A 22,226-nucleotide genomic window follows, 5' to 3' on the forward strand; every position below is an offset into this window, starting at 1 on the left:
CTGTGCCTTCCGGTCCCTTCCCCACCTGACACCCTGGGGGCAGGTGGCAGCAGTGGCTCTTCCTCTCCTAATGGCTGGCCACAGCGGCGGCCACAGACCCTGAGCACGCCGGCCAATCAGCTGTCTTTCTTGATTTTTTTTTTTTTTTTTTTTTTTTTTTGGTGCTGGGGATTGAACCCAGGGGCATTTTGCCTCTGAGCTACACCCCTAGCCATATTTGATTTTTTTTTATTTTAAAACAGGGTCTCACTACGTTGCTGAAGGCCTGACTAAACTTTTGAGGTTAACCTTGAACCTGCAATCCTCCGGTTTCAGCCTTCTAAGTACTGGGATTTCAGGCATGCGCCACCACACCCCGCATCTTACTTGGTTTTTTTCACTAATATGCACTGTGTTCTTGGCCATAGCCTTAACTCAAAGTGCCTCAATTTCCCCCACTATCTTAGTGAATTTAATAGTGAGCAATCCAAGTTGAATTCTGCATCTTTAGGACAGAATGTTTGTTTGTTTGTTTGTTTATGGTACTGGGGATGGAACCCAGGGACATTCTACCTCTGAGCTACACCTCAGCCCTATTTTTTATTCTTTATTTTGAAACCAGGTCTCACTGACTTACAAAGGGCCTCACTAAGTAGCAGTTGAGGTTGTCTGCAAACCCAGATCCTCCTTGTCTCAGCCTCCCAAATGCTAGGATTACAAGCGTGTGCCACCACGCCCGGCACCAGAATGTTTTATATTAGTGCAAAATATGTCTCTTCAAGCCAGGCGTGGCACGCTTGTAATCCTAGTACTTTGGAGACTGAGACAGGAGTCTCAGTCTGGACTGAGTCTTAGCAAGTAGTGAAACTCTCATCAACCTAGCGAGACCCTGTTTCCAAATAAGAAATAAAGTCGATCTTGGGGTATAGTTTGCACAGAGATAGACTGCCTCTGGGCTCAATCCTCAGTATACACAAACAAAAAAGAAGAAAGAAAAGGAAAAGAAAAAAAGTCTCTTCAGATGTAAATGGGTAATAATAAGGCTTACTGCTTAAGTAATGCATCAGACATCCCACTAGTATTTACTTACAACCTACTCTGTTTATGTCATAGTGCAAAGTGGTCATTGCGAAGGTTTAACAAGGGATTATATAGTTGGGTGTGGTTGTGCATGGCTGTAATCCCAGTACTTGGGAAGCTGAGTCAGAAGGATCTGCAATTTAGTGAGACTGTTTCAAAATAAAAAATAAATATTGGGTTTAGGGTGTAGCACAGGGGTAGAATGTCCTTGGGTTTAATCCTTAGTACCATAAAAAAAAACAAAAACAGATTATATGTTGCTCAGGAAATTTGCATCTTCAAAATTTAATAACAATAGTTTCGTATTTTATTTTTTTAATTAAAAATTTTTTATGGTACTGGGGGTGGAACCCAGGGGCTTTTCTTTTCTTTTCTTTTCTTTTTTTTTTGGTGGTACTGGGGTTCCTGGAAACCCTTCAACCTCCGGGCTACACTCCCAGACCTATTTTATACTTTTTTATTTGGAAACAGCACTGCTGGCTTCCAACCTGCTCGATCCTCCTGTCTCTGCTCCCAAGTGTGGGTATTACCAGTGTGCGCCACCACGCCTGACTAACCAGGGGCTTTTCTACCTCCGGGCTACACCCTCAGATCTATTTTATACGTATTTGGAAATAGGGTCTCACTAAGTTGCTGAGAGCTTCACTAAGTAACTGAGGCTGGCGTTGAACCTGTGCAATACTCCTGTCTCAGCCTCCCAAGGGCTGGGATTACAAGTGTGTGCTACCACGCCCGGCTAATTTCATATTCTAAATAACAAATGCCAGCCGGGCGTGGTGGCACATACTTGTAATCCCAGCATTTGGGAGGCTGAGACAGGAGGATTCTGGTTTGGGGACAGCCTCAGCTACTGAGGCCCTTTGCAACTCAGTGAGACCCTGTTTTATTATTTTATTTTTTGTGGTACTGGGGATGGAATCCAGGGGCATTCTACCTCTGAGCTACACTCCCAGACCTATTTTTTATTCTTTTTTTTTTTTTTTTCCAGTACTGGGGATGGAACCCAGGTGTATTCTACCATCGAGCTACACCCCCAGCCTCATTTTTTTTTTATTCTTTAGTTTGAAACAGGGTCTCACTGAGTTGCAAAGGGCCTCCTTAAGTAGTAGCTGAGGCTGTCCTCGAACTGCGATCCTCCCATCTCAGCCTCCCAAATGCTTGGGGTTACAAGCATGCGCCACCACGCCCGGCTCTATTTTTTATTCTTTATTTTGAAACAGTTTCACTGAATTGCAAAGGACCTCACTAAGTAGCTGAGGCTGGCTGCGTGGGAACCATGGTGGGAACCCCAATCCTCCTGTCTCAGTCTCCCAAATGCTGGGATTACAAGCATGTGCCGTCAATATAATAGAAGGATAAAAAGTGACAATTCCAGACCTCAGGTCTGGGGAGCCCTAAATATTATGTTAATAAGTGACATGAGCCGGGCATGGTGGTGCATGCCTATGATCCCAGTACTTGGGAGGCTGAGACAGGAGGATCATAGGTTAGAGGATAGCCTGAACAAGTAGTGAGACTCTTCATTAACCTAGCAAGATCATGTTTCAAAATAAAAATAAAATAGGGCTGTGAGTGGAATGCCTCTGAGTTCAATCCTAAGTGCCACACATAAAAAAGCAACAATAAATTATGTGGACTTTACTTATTAGAAGAGATTCCTTATAGAATACAATACTATCCTAACACAAAAATGTTATGTAAAGCCAGGTTTGGTGGTGCTTATATACAGGTTCAAAGCCACGCTCAGAATTTTAGTAAGGCCCTCAGCAACTTAGTGAAACCCTGTTTCAAAATGAAAAATAAAAAAAGGGTTGGGGGAGTAGCTCAGAGGCAGAATGTCCCGGGGTTCAATCCCCAGTATCCCCCAGAGGTTATATAAACCTGAATTTATCTTTTTTTTTTTTTTTTTATAATGTTGAGGGTTAAAGCCAGGGCCATTCTACCTCTGAGCTACACTCTCAGCCCTATTTTTTATTTTGAAACAGGACTAAGTTGCTGAGGTTGGCCACCAATCTACAGTCCTGTTTCAGCCTCCAAATACTGGAATTACAGGTGGGCACCACCACACCTGGCTTGAAATAGTCATTTTTGAAGTCATGAGTAATCAAGAGATTTAAGGCTCAGGGCTCTAGATTCGGGAACCCTGGGGATGGAGAGCTGGCTCGTGGTTTCCAGTTTGAACTGGCTCCATGTACCTGATGAGACACCTGCGCACCCCAGAGTCACCACAACACCCCTTTGCAAAGTACTGCTTCTAGGCACAACAGACTTTATTGTTCTGTATGATTTTTCTTTGTCTACTGGAATCCCTATGGAGGTCCTTTCCTTCTCCCACTTCCCTCCTGTGTAAAATAAGGACAACGGAACCTATAGCGTCGCAGGCATTGGGATTCTATTTTTTCTCATATCGCCACAATTAAATGACTTCTCAATTTTTTGTTGCATTGCCCTCAGCTGTTTCATTCCCACGTCTCTGAGCAGCAGAGGACGCGATTCGGTGGGCCAATACATCTGTGTCTGGGAGGCTGGCAGGTCTCCTGCTAACCCTCCCAGCTCCACATTAGCCGCTTTAAAATGCTCAGGATTTCAGAAATACCATAATCTCAGCATATTAAATATTAAGGAACTCCCTCAGAGTGCCGGAGCTTGAAAGTTACGTTATGCAAATCCGTACGAACGTTGTTTCCCTGGTGCAGAATCAAAGTTATGGCAGGTTTTTTGAAGCATGACTATAAACGTCACTCCTGCCACACAGTCTTTCACAAGGGCCCACTTGCAGTGAAATATTTTGAAAACAGATGAAGTGGAGATAACGCAGAGCCCAAACAGGCAGAAATAAGAATAAACTTAAGCCTGGCTGGCAGAAACCCGGAGGACGCCCCGGAAATCTGGAGGACGAGCCAAGCAGGCCGCGGTTTGGGGGCCTCCCGGGGCCGGTTCCCTGAGGGGGGGCCAGGACTCCTCCGGGCGAAGGAAACAGCCCCCCCACCCCGCTTCCGGGACTGCAGCTTCTCTCCGACACCTCCAGGGAGCACAGCTTTCTCAGGCCGCAATTTTCCGCGACCCAAAAATAACTACACAGATGTAAGGCAAAGGGCCAAAGCCTGCGGCGCGGGGCGGTGCTTAGTTACAGTGTTATCGCTCTCAGCCAGGACGGTCGAAACCTAACCTAGCGCCAGCCTTTTATAGCCAGTCCCTCGAGCCCCGCCCTAGCAACCGCTCCTAGCAACGCCTCGTCCTCACGCTCCACCAGCTTATCGGCCTCCGCCAGGCCCTTCCGGTTCCCCTCCTCCCGCGGTCTCCGCTGGGCCGCCTGCCACGTGACTGGCCCCAGGGGAGGGGCGGGGCGAGCGGAAACGCGAGGGGCGGGGCGGGCCTCGGGTGAGGTCCTGCGTCATCAAGACGCGACGGGAGAGTTATGGCGCCAAGTATTTCCGGGCGTCGCTAGGTTCCGGGACTAGGTGAAATGGCGGAGACAGTGCCGCTGGCGTGGATTCGCGGCCCCGGCCTCGGGTGCACGGCGGTACGGTGTGCCTCCGCGCGGTGCTCCGTACGGGACTTTATCTACAGACACTGCCAAGATCGGGTGAGTATCGCGGTTCCTGGAAGGCGGGGAGAGGGCCGAGTGCCGAGACGGTATTTCAGGGGTGCGTCTTAGTCTCTGGGGGTTTTAGTTTTTGAGACAGAGATTGCTCCAGTTTTAAGGTGTTACAAGCTAATACTGAGATAGCCCTTTGCTTTCGTGGTGGTTATTTTTCCTCCCTACAGAAAGTGAAAACAAATCCAGTTATAAATGCCATGGTTGCAAACGCTTTGGTTGTATGTCTTTATCGGTGAGCGAGGCTGTTAGGTCCAGTAACCTTTAAGGCTCGCATCTTTACATTCATACTATGGACAGGGACCTGCAGATCCACGAATCACAAAAGGACAGCGAGGGAGGGAAATAGTTGATCTGGCCACTGGATTTGTCTGGTCGAGACTAACCACTCACACACGTGAACTTTTGAGGCAATGGATTTCTGAGCCTGTTATTTAGATGTTTTCACTAAATATTTGTTGGTCTCTTATTGCATATTTATGAAAATCTACCAGGGACTTAATTCCCAAGTAAGCAAGCTATTTTTTAAAAACCAATTATGATACTAAACCTGGTCAGTTATCTAAAAAATTAGATTTAGAATTTCCCCTGAATCTAATTTTTGGCACTTGGTCTAGAACTCTGTTTATAACCACACCTCATTTGTGCTGTTTCCTCCGCCTGTTGTTTGTAAGTTTAACAAATTGTTAACATTGCAAACCAAATATTTATTTATTTTTTTTTTTGCAAAACTAGGGATTGAACCCAGGGGCATTCTACCTCCAAGCTACACCCTGGCCCTTTCTATTTTTTCTTTCTTTATTTTTGTTCTGAAACAAGGTCTGTCTACGTGGCTGAGAGTCTTGCTAAGTTGCCGAGTCTGGTCTCAAACCTATGATCCTCCTGTATAGTTTTCTGCCGTGACTCAGATGGCCTATTTCTAACAGAAAAGAATGAAGGCTGTATATGTCACGATTAGGTATAGTGAGAAAAAAATTCCCAGAATGCATCAAGTGAAATTGTATTTATTTATTTTAGTAGTTTTTATTTTCAGTTCAACAAATACTAATTTAACCTACTCTCTGCTTTTAATTAGAGTAATAAAAAGGCAATAGGTTAGGTCTCTTCTTTTAAGAAAATTGTATTGTGTAATAAATGGCATTAAAAACCCAAACTTGTTTTTAGGATGTTCCAGTGGAATACTTCTTTGTGAAATGCAATGGAGCCCTCATTAGCCCCACGGATACAGTGCAGCATGGAGCTGTTTATAGTTTGGAACCCAGACTTTGTGGTGGGAAAGGAGGTAGGACTTGAATGTTGATTACTTGATTGTAACACATCTGTAATCGTGTGTGTGTGTGTGTGTGTGTGTGTGTGTGTGTGTGTGTGTGTATGACTAGGGATTGAATCCAGGGGCATTTTACCTCTAAACCACACTCCCACCCCTGATTGGTGTGGGTACTGGGGATGGAACCCAGGGACAATCTACCTCCAAGCTACCCCACCATCCCTATTTTATTATTTTATTTTGAAACAAGGTCTTACTAAGTTGTGGAAGGCCTCACTAAGTTGCTGAGGCAGTTCCTCTTGTCTCAGCCTCCCAAGTAGTGGGATTATAGGCGTGTGCCACCGCACCTGGCTTATGTTTTATTTTGAAATGGAGTCTCACTAAATTAGGGAGGGCTTTAAGGGTGGCAGAGATCCTGTGATCTTCTTGTTTCAGTTTCCTAAGTACTGGGATTAGATCTGTAGTCTTTAGCTGTGTGTGTGTGTGTGTGTGTGTGTGTGTGTGTGTGTGTGTGTGTGTTTTTTGCTGGGGATTGAACCTAGTGGCATTCTACCTCAGCTATACCTCCAACCCCTATTTTATTCTTTATTTTGAAATGGTGTCACTAAGTTGCGGAAGGCCTTACAAGTTGCTGAGGCTGGCTGCAAACCTGCTATACTGTCTTACCCTTCTAAGTACTGGGATTACAGGAGTATGCCACTATGCCCACTTTAGCCTTTTTTTAATTTTTTTTGGTGCGTCTGGGGATGGAACCCAGGGGCTTTCGACTTCCAAGCTACACCCCCAGCCTATTTTTTATTCTTTATTTTGAAACAGGGTCTCACTAAGTTGTGGAGGGCCTCACTAAGTAGCTGAAACTGGCTTCAAACCTGCAATCCTTTTGTTTCAGCCTCCCAAGTACTGGGATTACAAGCATGTACCACCACATCTGGGTTTTTTTTTTTGGGGGGGGGGGTTGTGGGTTTGGGGATGGAACCTAGGAGCATTTGACCTCTGAGCTATACCCCCTGCCTTATTTTTTATTCTTTATTTTGAAACCGGGTCTAACTAAGTTGCAGAGGGCCTCACTAAGTGGCTGAGGCTGTCCGCGAACCGTGATCCTTTGGTCTCGGCCTCCCAAATGCTGGGATTACAAGCGTGTGCCACCATGCCTGGCTTTATTCTTTATTTTGAAAGAGGGTCTGAGTTGCAGAAGGCCTCCTCACTAAGTAGCTAAGGCTGGCCTTGAACCTGCAATCCTCCTGTTTCAGCCTCCCAAGTATTGGGATTACAAGCATGTACTACCACACCTGGCTAGAGGTCACTTTTAAATCTTGTGTTATAAAGCCGGGCGTGGTGGCGCACGCTTGTAACCCCCACGCTTGGGAGACAGGAGGATCACGCAGGTTCGAAGCCAGCCACGCGCGCTGGCTTAGGAGATCCTGTTTTAAATAAAAATATAAAGTAGGTCTGGAAGTGTAGCCCGAAGGTAGAAGGGCTTCCAGGAACCCCAGTACCACTAAAATAAATAAATAAATAAATAAATAAATAAATAAATAAATAAATAAATAAATAAATAAATAATCAATCTTGTGTTATAGACTGTTTTCTCAAATTTGACTTGTACTAGTCCTTCTACTTTTTTGTGTGTATGGCACTGGGGATTGAACCCAGGGGCTTTCTACCTCTGAGCTACACCCCCAGCCCTATTTTTTATTCTTTATTTGGAAACAGTCTCACTAAGTTGAGGAGGGCCTCACTAAGTAGCTGAGGCTGGCTGTGTCCCTGTGATCCTCCTGTCTGTCTTAGCCTCCTAAGTACTGGGATTACAAGCTGTGTCACCACGCCAAGATTCCTTAAATCCATTTTAACACTCTTCCTTTAAATACATTTGCTCAGGTTTTGGATCTATGCTCCGAGCCCTTGGTGCTCAGATTGAGAAGACAACCAATAGAGAAGCTTGCCGGGATCTCAGTGGAAGGAGACTACGAGATGTCAATCATGAAAAAGCGTAAGACACACACTTGTTTTATTTATTTGTTTCTTTATTTTTTATTTTTTGCACTGGAGATGAAATCCAGAGGTATTCCACCTCCAAGCTACACCCCTATTCTGATTTTATTTTTTATTTGGGAAAAGAGTCTCACTAGGTTGCTGAAAGGTTCGCTAATTTGCCAAGGCTGGCTTTGAACCTATGATCCGCCTGTCTCAGCCTCCTAAGTACTGTGATCATGAGCATGCTCCACCATGCCTGACTCTTAATTTTTTTTTTTTTTTTTTTGGTGGTACTGGGGTTCCTGGAAGCCCTTCTACCTCCGGGCTACACTCCCAGACCTGTTTTATATTTTTGAAACAGGGTCTCTTACGGCCAACGTGGCTGGCTTCGAACCTGCGCGATCCTCCTGTCTCTGCCTCCCACGAGCGGGGATTACAAGCGTGCGCCACCACGCCCGGCCTGACTCTTAATTTTTTGAGAACAGTGTCCTTTCCTCTCACTAGTGAGTTATACACATCATACATACAAGAAATATAAGCTTAAACTATTTATGCTCTGACACTGTTACCAGATTTATCCTTTCCATGCTTTAATAATTGTTTGGGGGGTGGGTTAAGTCCATTGTAGCATGCTAGCATTAAGCACAGTGCACCTTTCTGGGGACCTATATCCCAATATGAGTTCATTAGGCTGGGCGTGGTGGCTCATGCTTGTAATCCCCGTGCTTGGGAGGCTGAGACAGGAGGATCACACAGGTTCGAAGCCAGCCTCAGCTACTTAGTGAGGCTCTCAGCAACTTAGTGAGACCCTGTTTCCAAATAAAATATAAAAAAGGTCTAGGAGTATAGCCCAGAGGTAGAAAGCCTCTGGGTTCCACCCCCAGTACCACCAACACCCCCCCCCCAAAAAAAAACCAATATGAGTTCATTATTACTATAAACTATATTATGACATAAAACTAATACAGAAATAAAAGTGTGTGTGTGTACATATATATGTATGTATGTGTATGTGTCTATACACACTCATACAGACACACACACGTGCAGTCCGTTAACATGTCTAGAGGGACTGAACGTTGTGGCACACGCTGTAATCCCAGTTCCTGGGAGACTGAGATAGGAGGATCACAGGTTCAAGGACAGCCTTAGAAAGTAGTGAGATTTTCACCAATCAAATGAGACCCCAGTTCCAAATAAAAAATAAAATTGCACTGGAGGTATAGCGCAAATGTAGAATGCCTCTTGCTTCAATCCCATGTACCCTCCCCACAAAAACATGTCTAGGGGCGCTTTATATATACAGTATGCATTGCTTAACGGCGGGACCGTGTTCTGAGACGTGCTTTGTTAGGTTAGTTTTGTGAGCATTGCAGAATGTACTTACAGGAGCCTCGATGGTACAGGTTGAGACTGGATGCAATCAGAAAACAGGGAAGCAGGAGATGTATGGGGCTGCTGCTGGTAGAACAGGACGTACTGTTATACAGTAAATTAAATTCTTTTTACTTTTTCTTTTTGTGGTATTGGGGATTAGTCCAGGAGCATTCTACCTCAGAGCTACAACTTTAACCCATTTTGCCTAGAGCCTCGCTAAATTGCTGAGGCTGGTTTTGAACCTGTGATACTTTTGTCTCAGTCTCCCAAGTACTGGGATTACAGGTATGTGCTTCCACACCTGGCTCAGTAAATTCTTTTATTTATTTATTTACTTACTTTTTATTCTTGTGTGTGTTATTGGGGATGGAACCCAGGGGCAATTCTACCTCCAGCCCTATTTTTCTATTCTTTATTTTGAATCAGGGTCTCACTAATTTCAGAGGGCCTTACTAAGTAGCTGAGGTGGCCTTGAACCGCAGTCTGTCTCAGCCTCTGCCAAATGCTGGGATTACAAGTATGCACCACCATGGCTGGCTTCAGCAAGTTTTTTTTTTTTTTTAACAAATAAGAGTACTTAGGTGTGGTGGCACACTCTGTAATCCCAATGCTTGGGAGGCTAAAATAGAAGGATTGTTGTTTCCAGATCAGCCTCAGCAACTTAGGCTCTCAAACTTAGATTCTGTTTCAAAATAAAAAAACAAACATGGCAAGGTAGTGTATGCTTGTGATCACAGTACTTGGGAGGCTGGCACAGGAGGATTGTAGATTTGAGGCCAGTCTCAGCAGCATAGCAAAACTTTCATCAACCTAGCAAGAACCTGTCGTTCCCCCCCCACCCCCCCCAGTACTGGGGATGGAACTCAGGGGCATTCTACTTTAAAAAAAAAAATTATTTATTTATTTTTTTGGTGGTACTGGGGTTCCTGGAAGCCCTTCTACCTCTGGGCTACACTCCCAGACCTATTTAAATTCGGAAACAGGGTCTCTTAAGCCAGCGCAGCTGGCTTTGAACCTGCGCGATCCTCCTGTCTCCGCCTCCCAAGTGCGGGGATTACAAGCATGCGCCACCACATCCAGCTGGGGCATTCTACTTCTGAACTACACCCCCAGCCCTATTTTTTTATTTTTTATTTTGAAAGAAGGTCTCACCAAATTGCAGGCCTCACTAAATGGCTGAGGCTTTCTATGAACCGGGATTCTCCTGTCTCAGCCTCCTAAATGCTGGGATTATAAGCATATGCCACCACACCCCGGCTTTTTATTGTGTGGGGGGGTGCTGGGGATTGAACCCAAGGATGTTCTACCTCCAAGCTATACCCCAGCCCTACTTTTTATTCATTTTTATTTTTATTTATTTATTTTTTTGTGGTACTGGGGATGGAATCAAGGGGTTTTCTACCTCCGGGATATACTTTCAGACAGGGTCTCACTAAGTAGCTGAGGCTGGTTTCAAACCTGTGCAATCCTTCTGTCTAAGGCCTCTCAAGTACAGAGATTACAAGCATGCACCACTATGCCCAGCTTTATTCTTTATTTTGAAATGGGGTCTCACTAAGTTACAGATGGCCTCACTAAGTAGCTGAGGCTGACCATGAACCTGGATTCCTCCTGTCTCAGCCTCTCAAGTACTGGGATTACATGTGTGAGCCACCACACCTGGCTTAAAAACCTGCTTTTAAAAATAAAGCTATGTTTAGTGGCACATGTTTGTAATCCCAGTACTTGGGAGGCTAAGACAGGAGGGTCACAGGTTTACGGCCAGCCTTAGAGATGTAGTGAGGCCCTCTACAACGTAGACTTTTAAAATAAAAGAATAAAGTGGGCGTGGTGGCACACGCCTGTAATCCCTGTTTCCAAATAAAATATAAAATAAATCGATCTGGGAATGTAATCTAGAGGTAGAATAGCCCTTGGGTTCCACCCCCAGTACTACCAAAAAATAAAATAAAGGAATAAAATAGGTCTGGGAGTGTAACTTGGCAGAATGCCCCTGGGTTCTATCCCCAGTAACACACACACACACACACACACACACACACACACACACACACACACACACGATAGCTCAGAAGTCGAATGCCCCTGGGTTCAATCCCCAGGGCTATTCACACAAAAAACAATAGGGCTAGAGGTATAGATTTGAGGTAGAATGTCCATGGGTTCAATCTTTAAAAGTACACTCTAAAGTATAGGAATTGGGGGTAAAGCTCAGTGATAAAAGTGCTTGCCTACTGTATACAATACCCTGGGTTCGATCCCCAGCACGCAAAATAAAATAACAAACAGTACAATACAGTAACATAGCGATTTATTTTCATTATCAGGTATTACATACTATACATTACTATGTGCTGGTAGTACAGTAGGTTTGTTTACACCAGCATCCCCACAAAAGGGTGAGTAATGCTTTGTCCTGCAGTGTCACTAGGCAGTAGGGGTTTTCAGGTCCGTTATAATCTTCTGGAATAGGCCTGTTGATTGAAGCACGGCTGTCTGAGCACATGTGAAGTGTCGTTCTGTTAAACCTGCCCTGCCCAGAATGGCTGAATGGGTGAGACAACAAGCCGAGCGGGAGGCTGAGAAGGAGCAGAAGCGCCTGGAGCGGCTGCAGCGGAAGCTGGCGGAGCCCAAGCGCTGCTTCACCAGCCCCGAGTACCAGCAGCAGTGCCACGAGATGGCCGAGCGCCTGGAGGATTCTGTGCTCAAAGGTGAGTAGGGATGCCAGCAGTCTTATATATATATATGTAAAACCGGCTCCAGTCCTATATATATAGGGCGTGGTGGCGCACGCTTACAATCCCAGCACTTGGGAGGCTGAGACAGGAGGATTGCGGTTCATGGCCAGACTTAGCTACTTCGTGAGGCCCTTTGCAACTCAGTGAGACCCTGTTTCAAAAATAGAAAGGACTAAGCTGGGCGTGGTGGCGCACACTTGTAATCCCCGCGCTTGGGAGGCTGAGACAGGAGGACTGCACAGGTTCGAAGCCAGCCTCAGCTACTTAGTGAGGTTCTCAGCAACTTAGTGAGACCCTGTTTCCAAATAAAATATAAAATAGGTCTGGGAGTATAGCCCGGAGGTAGAAAGCCTCTGGGTTTCACCCCCAGTACCATTGTACCACCAAAAAAAAAAAAGTACTTCGAAAACAAAACAAAAATAAGGGCTGGGTGTTTGGCTCAGAGGTACAATGCACCTGGGTTCCATCCCCAGTACCACAAAAAAATTTTTATTAAATAAATAATAGGAGAAACACAGTACATACAGAAAACTAGTAACCAGTAGGTGTGTGTGGGGGCGGGTGGACAAAAAACTGTCAGCCTCAGGAATACAGATGGGTGTTTTTAGAACCTGGTTCCAGAGCCAGTTGCGGTGGCACACACCTATAATCCCAGTACTTGAGAGGCTGAGAAAAGAGGATTGCAGGGTCCCTGCCAGCCTCAGCAACTTAGGTCATCTGCAACTTAGACCCTGTTTTATGTTATGTTTGTTTGTTTGTTTGTTTGTTTGTTTGTTTGGTGGTACTGAGGGTAGAACCCAAAGGCTTTCTACCTCCGGGCTATACTCCCAGACCTTTTCTTTTTATATTTTATTTGGAAACAGTGTCTCACTAAGTTGCTGAAAGCCTCACTAAGTAGCTGAGGCTGGCTTCGAACCTGTGTGGTCCTCCTGTCTCAGCCTCCCAAGCGCGGGGATTACAAGCGTGTGCCACCACGCCCGGCGTGAGACCCTGTTTTAAAATAAAAAGAGTAAAATAGAGCTGGGAGTGTAGAATGCGCCTGGGTTTCATCTCCAGTACCACCAATAAAATAAATATACCTGGTTCCAGAACCAGAAGGCTTATTTGAAATCTTTGTGAATTTGAGATTAATTTTAACCATATAAAACTGGCATATTAAGAATTTTAAGTCTAGAACTTTAGATTGCAGATATTTTTGCACTATAGATTACATATATGTGTATATATACATGTATTTTGTGGTACTGGGGTTTGAACCCAGAGGATTCTAACTTCAAGCTACATCCCCTAGCCTGATTTTATTTATTTGGAAACAGGGTCTCGCTAAGTTGAGGAGAGCCTCACTACCTGCTTAGGCTGTCCTTGAACCTGTGATCCTCCTGTCTAAGCCTCCTAAATACTGGGATTACAGGCCTGCACCACCACGCCCAGCTAGATTATATAATTTTTAAAGACAGCCCTGATTAATAGAAACTCTTGTTGAAATGCCTGGCTAGGGATGCAAGCTGCCTCCAGCAAGATGGTGTCAGCAGTCAGTGAGAGTCGGAAACGGCCTGACGAATCAAAAGCAGACCAAGGAGCCAGTGCAAAGAAGAGGAAATGCTTTTGGTAAGAATCTTTTGTTCTCATTTCTAGTTGGTCTTTGAGGACTGACATACTTTTAAGTAATGTTTGACAGGAGCTGGGAAAGTTTCCTGCTCCTGTAGTCCTCAGGCCCACATTGTTCCCACTGGTAAGGCTTTGTGCCTTAATAACAGAATTTGAGCCCGGCGTGGTGGCCTTAAATAATCCCAGTTCTTGGGAGGCTGAGATGGGAGGATCACAAGTTCAAAGCCAGCCTTAGCAACTTAGCAAGACTATTTCAAAATAGAAAATAAAATTGGGCTAGGGTTGTAGCTCAGAGTAGAATGCCTCTGGGTTCAATACCTAGTACACTACCACCACTACCAAAAAAAAAAAAAATTTTAGCTGGGCACGGTGGCATCCCAGTGCTTGGGAGGCTGAGACAGGAGGATGGCACAGGTTCAAAGGCAGCCTTAGCTACTTAGTGTGGCTCTCAGCAACTCAGTGAGACCCTGTTTCCAAATAAATTATAAAAAATAGAGCTGGGGTTGTTTTAAAAAAAAAAAAAAAAAAAAAAGCCTGGAGGTAGAAAGCCCCTCAGTACCACCAAAAAAAAAAAAAGAAAGAAAAATTTAAAGGATTTTTTTTTTTAAGGGAGGATACTGGGGATTGAACCCATATTGCCTCCAGTCTATACTCCCAGCCCAATTTTACTTCTTATTTAGAATCAGGGTCTCATTTGATTAATGAGAGCCTCCTTAACTTACTGAGGCTGGCTTTGACGCCGTGATCCTCCTGTCTCAACTTCCCAAGTTACTGGGATTTCAAGCATATGCCGCTATTCCTGGCTTAAAGGATAATTTTAATTGCCAGCACCACAAACACATTAAAAAAAAGCCAGGAGTGGTGGTATACACTTGTAATCCCAGTAATTTTGGAGGCTGAGACAGGAGGATTGCAGATTTGTAGCCAGCCTCAGCTACTTAGGCTCTTCACCACTTAGTGAGACTCTATTTCAAAAAAATAAAGAATAAGTGGGCTTGGTGGTGTATGTTTGTAATCCCAGTACTTGGGAGGCTGAGACTAGAGGATCGCAGATTCAAGGCCAGCCTCAGCTACTTAGGCCCTCTGCAACTTGGTGAGACTCTCTTTCTAAATAAAGAATAAAGGCTGTGCGTGGTGGCACACACTGGTAATCCCAGCATTTGGGAGGCTGAGACAGGAGGATCTAGGTTCGTGGACAGCCTCAGCTACTATTTAGTAAGGCCCTTTGCAACTCAGTGACACCCTGTTTCAAAATAAAAAATAGGGCTGAGAGTGTAGCTAGGATGTAGAATGCCCCTGGATCCAATCCCCAGTACTACAAAAAATATAATAAAGGATAATTTTTTCCTTGTAGTGAAGCATCACATAAAGATAGCTTTCTGTTTAAATTACTTTTTGTGTTAACATTTATTTATTTATTTATTATTTATTTATGGTACTGGGATTCCTGGAAACCCTTCTACCTCTGGGATATACTCCCAGACACCTACATTTTATATATTTTTTAAAATTTGGAAACAGAGTCTCTTAAGCCAGCAAGGCTGGCTTCAAACCTGCGTAATCCTCCAGTTTCTGCCTCCCAAGAGCAGGGATTACCAGCGTGCACCACGCCCAGCACTTGTGTTAACTTTTAAAAATCCAGCTTTAGAGCCAGGCGTGGCGCACGCTTGTAATCCCAGCATTTGGGAGGCTGAGATAGTATCGTGGCCCGGCCAGCCTCAGCTACTTAGTGAGGCCCTTTACAACTCAGGGAGACCCTGTTTCAAAATAAAGAATAAAAAATAGGGCTGGGGGTGTAGCTCGGGGTAGAATGCCCCCCTGGGTTCCATCGCCAGTACCGCAAACAACAAACCCAGCTTTCGTGGAGCTCTGCTTGTTCTCTCTGGGTTCTGTTTGCCTGGCCTCTGCTGAGGTCTTCGTGTCCCACGTGGATGAGGGCTACAGAAGCCGCTTACCATTTCTTACTCTTCCTCCTGATGGTTCCCTTGGTCCTCTGGTCACCAGCTCAGTTCCCTTGGGCCAAGTTCTAGAAAATGGTATGTGCGTTTGAGTCTTCCTTCCTGCTTGGCCTCCCCTCTGGGGATATAGAAAGATAATTATTAACCTGAGTCATGTAACTCTTGAGTTCAGCAGGGAATTCTGTGTTTTCTTTCTGAAATGGGAGCTAAATGTTCCTAAGAGAAAAAGTAGTGGCATTACCTATATTTTCTTGTAAATCAGATTTATAGAGGAATATTCGTCTTTATTTTATTTTTTGATACTGGGGATTGGATCCAAGGGCATTCTATATCCAAGCTATACCCCGGTCCTTTTATTTTATTTTATTTTTTTTTTTTTTTGCGGGTTTGGGGATGGAACCCAGGGGCATTCAACCTCCAAGCTACACCCCCTGCCCTATTTTTTATTCTTTATTTTGAAACCAGGTCTCACTGAGTTGCAGAGGGCCTCACTAAGTAGCTGAGGCTGTCCGCGAACCGTGATCCTCCGGTCTCAGCCTCCCAAATGCTGGGATTACAAGCATGCGCCACCACGCCCGGCTTATTTTTTTATTCTCACACAGGGTCTCACTAATTTGCTGTGCCTGGTCTCGGACCTATGATTCTCCTTTCTCTGCTTTCCAAGTACTGGGATTACAGGTGTGTACCACCATACCCAGCTGGGGTATAATTTTTTTATTACTTATTTACTTTGTGTTGGGGGCTGCTGGGGATTAAACCCAGGGGCATTCTATCTCTGTGCTACCCCCCCCCAGCCCTATTTTTTTTATTCTTTATTTTAGAACAGGGTGTCACCAAATTGTGAAGGCCCTCACTAAGTAGCTGAGGCTGTCCTTGAATCTGAGTCTTCTGTCTCATCCTCCCAAGTACTGGGATTGCAGACATGCACCACCATGTCCAGCTGAGGTGTCATTTATATACAGCAAAACTCACCCGTTTTTGTTGGTCAGTTCTGTGAGTTTTGAAAATATATAATATATAGCCATGTAACCACCACCATAATGAAGATAAACTATTTTCATCACCCATTACAGTTCCCATGGGTCCCTTTGTAGTTCTCACCCCCCCCCCCAAATCCTGATAACCGTTTACCACCAATGTGATGCTTATTCCTGTGATTAAGGCTTTTTCAGAATGTCATAGCCTTTTGGTGTCTGGCTTCTTTTGCTTAACAGAGGCTTCTTGTGTGTGTGTGTGTGTGTGTGTGTGTGTGGTACTGGGGATGGAACCCAGGGACATTCTACCTCTGAGTTACACCCTCAGTCCTATTTTTGATTCTTTATTTTGGATACTGTTTCCAAATAAAAAATAATTAGGTCTGGGGGTGAAACTCAGAAGTAGAGGGCCTCTGGATTCAATCCCTAGCACCACACACAAGAAAAGACCTAGCTGGGCATGTACTTGGGGTCTGAGAAAGGAGGATCACAGGTTCAAGAACAACCTAAGCAACTTAGGCCTGTTTGTAAACAAAGTGGGGTTAGTGGTATCGTTTGGAGGTAGAATGCCCCTTGGTTCAATTCTCAACACCACAAAAAATGTAAGTTAAATATTTTAAAAAGCTGGGCATGGTGGCACACGCTTGTAATCCCAGTACTTGGAAGACTGAGACAGGAGGATCACAGGTTCATGGCTGCTCTCAGGAACTTAGTGAGATTTTGTTTGAAAATAAAGAATAAAATAGGGCTGGGAGTGTAGCTCAGAGGTAGGTAGAATGCCCCTGGGTTCCACCCCCAGTCAGTGAGTGTCTGTCTGTCTGTCTGTCTGTCTGTCTGTCTGTCTCTCTCTCTCTCTCTCTCTCTCTCTCTCTCTCTCTCTCACACACACACACACACACACACACACACACACACGAAAAAGATCCTAGCTGGGTATGGTGACACATGACTATACGCTGTACCCAGCTGATCTATCTCAGTTCTTAAGCTGAGACAGGACGTTTGTAGGTTCAAGGACAGCCTCAATAATGTAGTAAGACTCTTCAGCAACCTTGTAAGACCCTGTTTCAGAACACTAAAAATTTTAAGCCGGGTATGGTGGTGCACGCTTGTAATCCCAGCATTCGGGAGGCTGAGACTGGAGGATCGCAGTTCATAGACAGCCTCAGCTACTTAGTGGGGCCCTTTGCAACTCAGTGAGACCCGGTTTCCAAATAAAGAATAAAAAATAGGGCAGGGGTTGTAGCTCGGAGGTCGAATGCCCCTGGGTTCCATCCCCAGATCCACACACACACCAAAAAAAAACCAAACACTAAACATTTTTAAAAGGGCTGGGGCCATAGCCTGGGCCCCCAGTACCACACACATAAAATAAAGATCTTAAGGGCTCAAGGCATAGTAGGGCACCTGGGTTCACAACAAAACACCAAGATCTAGCCAAAAATGAATAAAAGGGGAGAAAGACCCAGGGCCATTCTACGTCCTTTGGAGTCACAGTTCCCGTCCCATTCAGTTTTTTTTCCCCTTCTATTTTTGCCTCTGAAATGTCTTTCTGATATTCACCTCTGCATCTGAAGCTAGCATATTTTTGTGTTTAGACAGACTCTTATTTCCTGGACAACCCCTACCACACTAAGTAGGAACACTAAACCATGTGGAACCTCTGTTGCTTCCTTCTGACAGGCTGGGTGTGGAAGGACTGGAGGCCGCGCAGGGGTCCAGCTCCAGCTCTGAGAGTTCGGATGATGACAGTGAAGAAGCACCCGGTACTTCAGGAACCTCCTTCTCCACCCCAGAGAATGGCAGTGGTGGCACTCAGCTGGCTGCTGGATTTCCCAGTACTTCCCAGGGGGGCAAAGAATCGCTTCCAGAGCCGGGCTTATCGGAACCCCAGGGCCCAATGGCTGGCCTCCCTGGGAAGTGTATTTCAGAGGACTTGTGTGAAGAGCTGGAACAGACCTCTACCAAGGAACACAGTGAGAGGAAGATGGGGAGAGAGACAGAGGAGACCCGGGAGGGAGAGGAGACAGACAGTCAAGAACTTGTAAAAAAGGAAGCAGCTGGTGCTGGACTGAATCAGGAAAAAGAGACAAAAGAAATGACTGGTGGGGAAACTGCCAAGGTAGCTCCCGGAGAGGATGGGGAGAGTGTCCCCAACACTGTGCCAGAGGACAGCCCGCCCGGAAACACCGTGAGTGCTTGCTTTATTTGGGGTTCATGTGTAAAGCCAAATCCATTTAATCTCCACTGTAAGTTATTAAGTGAAAATGCTTAGCAGGGCATGGTATCACACACCCATAAACCCAGTATTTGGGAGGTTGAAATGGGTGGATAGCAGGTTCAAGACCAGCCTCAGCAAATTATTAAGGCTCTTAGCAAGACCCTGTTTACAAATAAAAAATAAAATACGGAGCTGGGCATGGTGATGCACACTTGTAATCCCAGTACTTGGGAGGCTGAGTCAGGATCAGGTTCAAATTGGTCTAAGAGTATCTCATGGAGGTAAAATGCTTCTAGGTTCAGTACCCAAAAAAAGTGTGTAAGTTTGTGTGTTGGGGGGGGGGCAGGGGCTGGGGATTAACTCAAAGGTAGAATAACTGAATTCAATCCCCAGTACCACACACACACAAAAATTTTTCCCCCATCTGCTGCTTATGGAAGGTGAATTTCATAATACTAAGAGGAGGTGCAGATGATGGAGAAGCCTCTGCCCAAAGAGGTTTTCCTTTTAGGTCTTGAATTTACACTATTTTGTCACTAGGTGGTGTCCTTGGTGCCATATTTCATTAGTTCTGAGATGAATTGTTCACATTTTACATCTCTGAAATCAGATGTGTAGTCTATGGCCATACCACCCTGAAGGTGCCTGATCTCGTCTGAAATCAGATATATAGAAGTATATCACATTATGGCTTAATTGGTACTCTTTATTTTTTCTTAATACATGTGATACTAAGTACATTATGATAGATGGCACTGGGTTTTTTCTTTCTCATCAGAATGTAGGAATAATAATGGTTAATTGATGTGAAGATCTTTTCTGTAGATGAGAACAGCTCTTCCCGCCCCTCCCCCCATGGTACTGGGGATTGAACCCAGAGACTTCTACCTCATCTCCAGCCCTTTTTTCTTTTTCTTTTTCTTTTTTTTTTTTTTTTTTTTTTTTTTTTTGGTGGTGGTACTGAGGATTGAACTAAGGGGGCATACCACCTCCAAACTACACTTCAACCCTGCTTTTATCTATTTATCTATCTCTGGTACTAAGGATGGAACCCAGGGGCATTCTACCTCTGAGCTACACCCCCAGTCTCACTAAGTTGCCAAGGGCCTTACTAAGTAGTAGTTGAGGGTAACTGCGATCCTCCTGTCTCAGTCTCCCAAATGCCCGGCTTACTTTTTATTTTGAAACAGGATCTCACTATGTTGCAGAGGGCCTCACAAGGTTGCTGAGGCTGGCCACAAACCTACAATTCTCCTGTCTCGACCTCATTGCTGTGCCTAGCTGACTTTTTTTTTTGTGTGTGGGTCTAGGGATGGAACCCAGGGGCATTTGACCTCGGAGCTACACCCCCTGCCCTATTTTTTATTCTTTATTTTGATTACAAGTTACAAGCACGCGCCACCATGCCTGGCCATTTCTTTTTAATTTATTATGAAATCTTTTTTAAGTCCTACATTCTTTTTTTTTTTTTTTTTTTGTGGTAATGAGGTTCCTGGAAACCCTTCTACCTCTGGGCTACACTCCCAGACCTATTTTTTTTTTATATTTTTATTTGGAAACAGGGTTTCTTAAGCCAGTGAGGCTGGCTTTGAACTAGCAGGATCCTCCTGTTTCCGCCTCCCAAGCTCAGGGATTACAAGTGAGCGCCACCACGCCCGGCTACATTCAGCCTTTTTAAGAAAGTCGTTTTCGAGTCGGGTGTGGTGGCACACACTTGTAATCCCAGTACTTGGGAGGCTGAGACAGGAGGATCACATGTTCTCTCTGCAGCCTCAGCTACTTAGTGAGGCCCTCCGAAATTTAGTGAGACCTTGTTTCAAAATAAAGAATAAAAATAAAATTGGGCTGGGGTGTAACTTGGAGGTAGAATGTCACTAAAATAAAATTGGGCCAGGGGTGTAGCTTGGAGGTAGAATGCCCCTAGGTTCAATCCCCAGTACTGCAAATAAATAAATAAGTCATTTTCTTTGTGCATCCCCCTCCCTCCCTCCCTCCCTCTCTTTTTATGATACTAAGTATTAAACCCAGTATACCCCCAGTAGATATTATATTTTATATAATTTTATTTTATATTTATTTTTTTATTTTTTTATTTTTTATATTATATATTTATATATTTATATATTATTTTATATTTATATTTATATTTATTATATATATTTATATATTATCATATATTATATATTATGTTTTATATATTTATATTATATATTTATTTTTTATATTTATTTATATTTTTATATTTATTTTTATATTTTATATTTTTATATTTTATATTTTGAAACAGTCTCACTAAGTTGCTGAGGCTGGCCTATACCTGACAGTCCTCTTGTTTTAGCCTCCCAAGTACTGGGATTACAGGCATGTGCCAAAAATAAAATGAAACTGGCAGCCTTAGCTACTTAGTGTGGCCTTTTGCAACTCATTGAGACCCTGTTTCAAAATGAAGAATAAAAAGCAAGCCGGTTGCTGTGGCGCACGCTTGTAATCCCAGCATTTGGGAGGCAGAGACTGGAGAATCATGGTTCATGGACAGCCTCATCTAGTTAGCAAAGCTCTTTGCAACTCAGTGAGACCCTGTTTTGTTTGTTTGTTTGTTTGTTTGTTTGTTTGTTTGTTTGTTTGTTGGTGGTACTGGGGTTCCTGGAAGCTCTTCTACCTCTGGGCTACACTCCCAGACCTATTTTGTATACTTTTTTTAAAATTTGGAAACAGGGTCTCTTAAGCCAGCACGGCTGGCTTCGAACCTGCGCGATCCTCCTGTCTCCGCCTCCCAAGCACGGGGCCACCACGCCTGGCGAGACCCTGTTTTAAATTAAAGAATAAAAAAATAGGGCTGAAGGTGTAGCTTGGAGGTAGAATGCCCTGGGTTCCATCCCTAGTACTAAAAAATGTTGACAATTGCAGGAATGTTTAGGTTAGAGGAAAGAGCCTGTTCTAAATGTTGTCTTTCTTGTCCTCAGGGTCTCGGTCGGGAGGCTGTGGATTTGTTGGCGTTCAGCTCTGCGACAGAACTGGAGCTGCTGGGTTTGGAGAAGCTCAAGAGTGAGCTGAGGGCCCTCGGGCTCAAGTGTGGGGGCACACTCCAGGAGCGGGCAGCCCGGCTCTTCTCCGTCAGGGGGCTGGCAAAGGAGCAGATCGACCCGGCCTTATTTGCCAAGCCTTTGAAAGGAAAGAAGAAATGAAAGAAATGAAGCATCAGCACGATTCCCCGTGTGTGGGCTACCTTATAACCTGCCGCTGGACGCCCACTGTTATTAAAAGCTAATTTTTTAACAACCCAATTCTAACTGCTCCATTTTTTATTACACTAATAGAATTAATGGATGAAGGGATCTGGGTCTGAATATCTTTGTAGGAAAGTGTGTTTTTAAAAATCTTTCTTGGTGCACTGTAGTCATACATCTTAATAGAGCACAAGATGGTAGAGGCGCACATGCGCGCAGCACTCA

General features: G+C 44.5%; 1 protein-coding gene across 1 annotated transcript; it reads left to right on the forward strand.

Moving 5' to 3' along the window:
* Positions 1-4,525: 4,525 nt before the first annotated feature.
* SDE2 (SDE2 telomere maintenance homolog) lies at positions 4,526-21,959 on the forward strand (the record flags this gene model as incomplete). The annotated part of the gene is made up of 7 exons (XM_080698911.1): positions 4,526-4,645; positions 5,822-5,939; positions 7,803-7,914; positions 11,817-11,986; positions 13,510-13,621; positions 18,237-18,744; positions 21,738-21,959. The coding sequence occupies 7 exons, from the start codon at positions 4,526-4,528 to the stop codon at positions 21,957-21,959; spliced, it is 1,362 nt and encodes a 453-aa protein (XP_080555037.1).
* Between the last annotated feature and the right edge of the window lie 267 nt (positions 21,960-22,226).

Source organism: Muscardinus avellanarius, assembly GCF_963383645.1.
Source record: "Muscardinus avellanarius genome assembly, chromosome: 7".
In the NCBI taxonomy this organism is placed as follows: Eukaryota; Metazoa; Chordata; class Mammalia; order Rodentia; family Gliridae; genus Muscardinus; species Muscardinus avellanarius.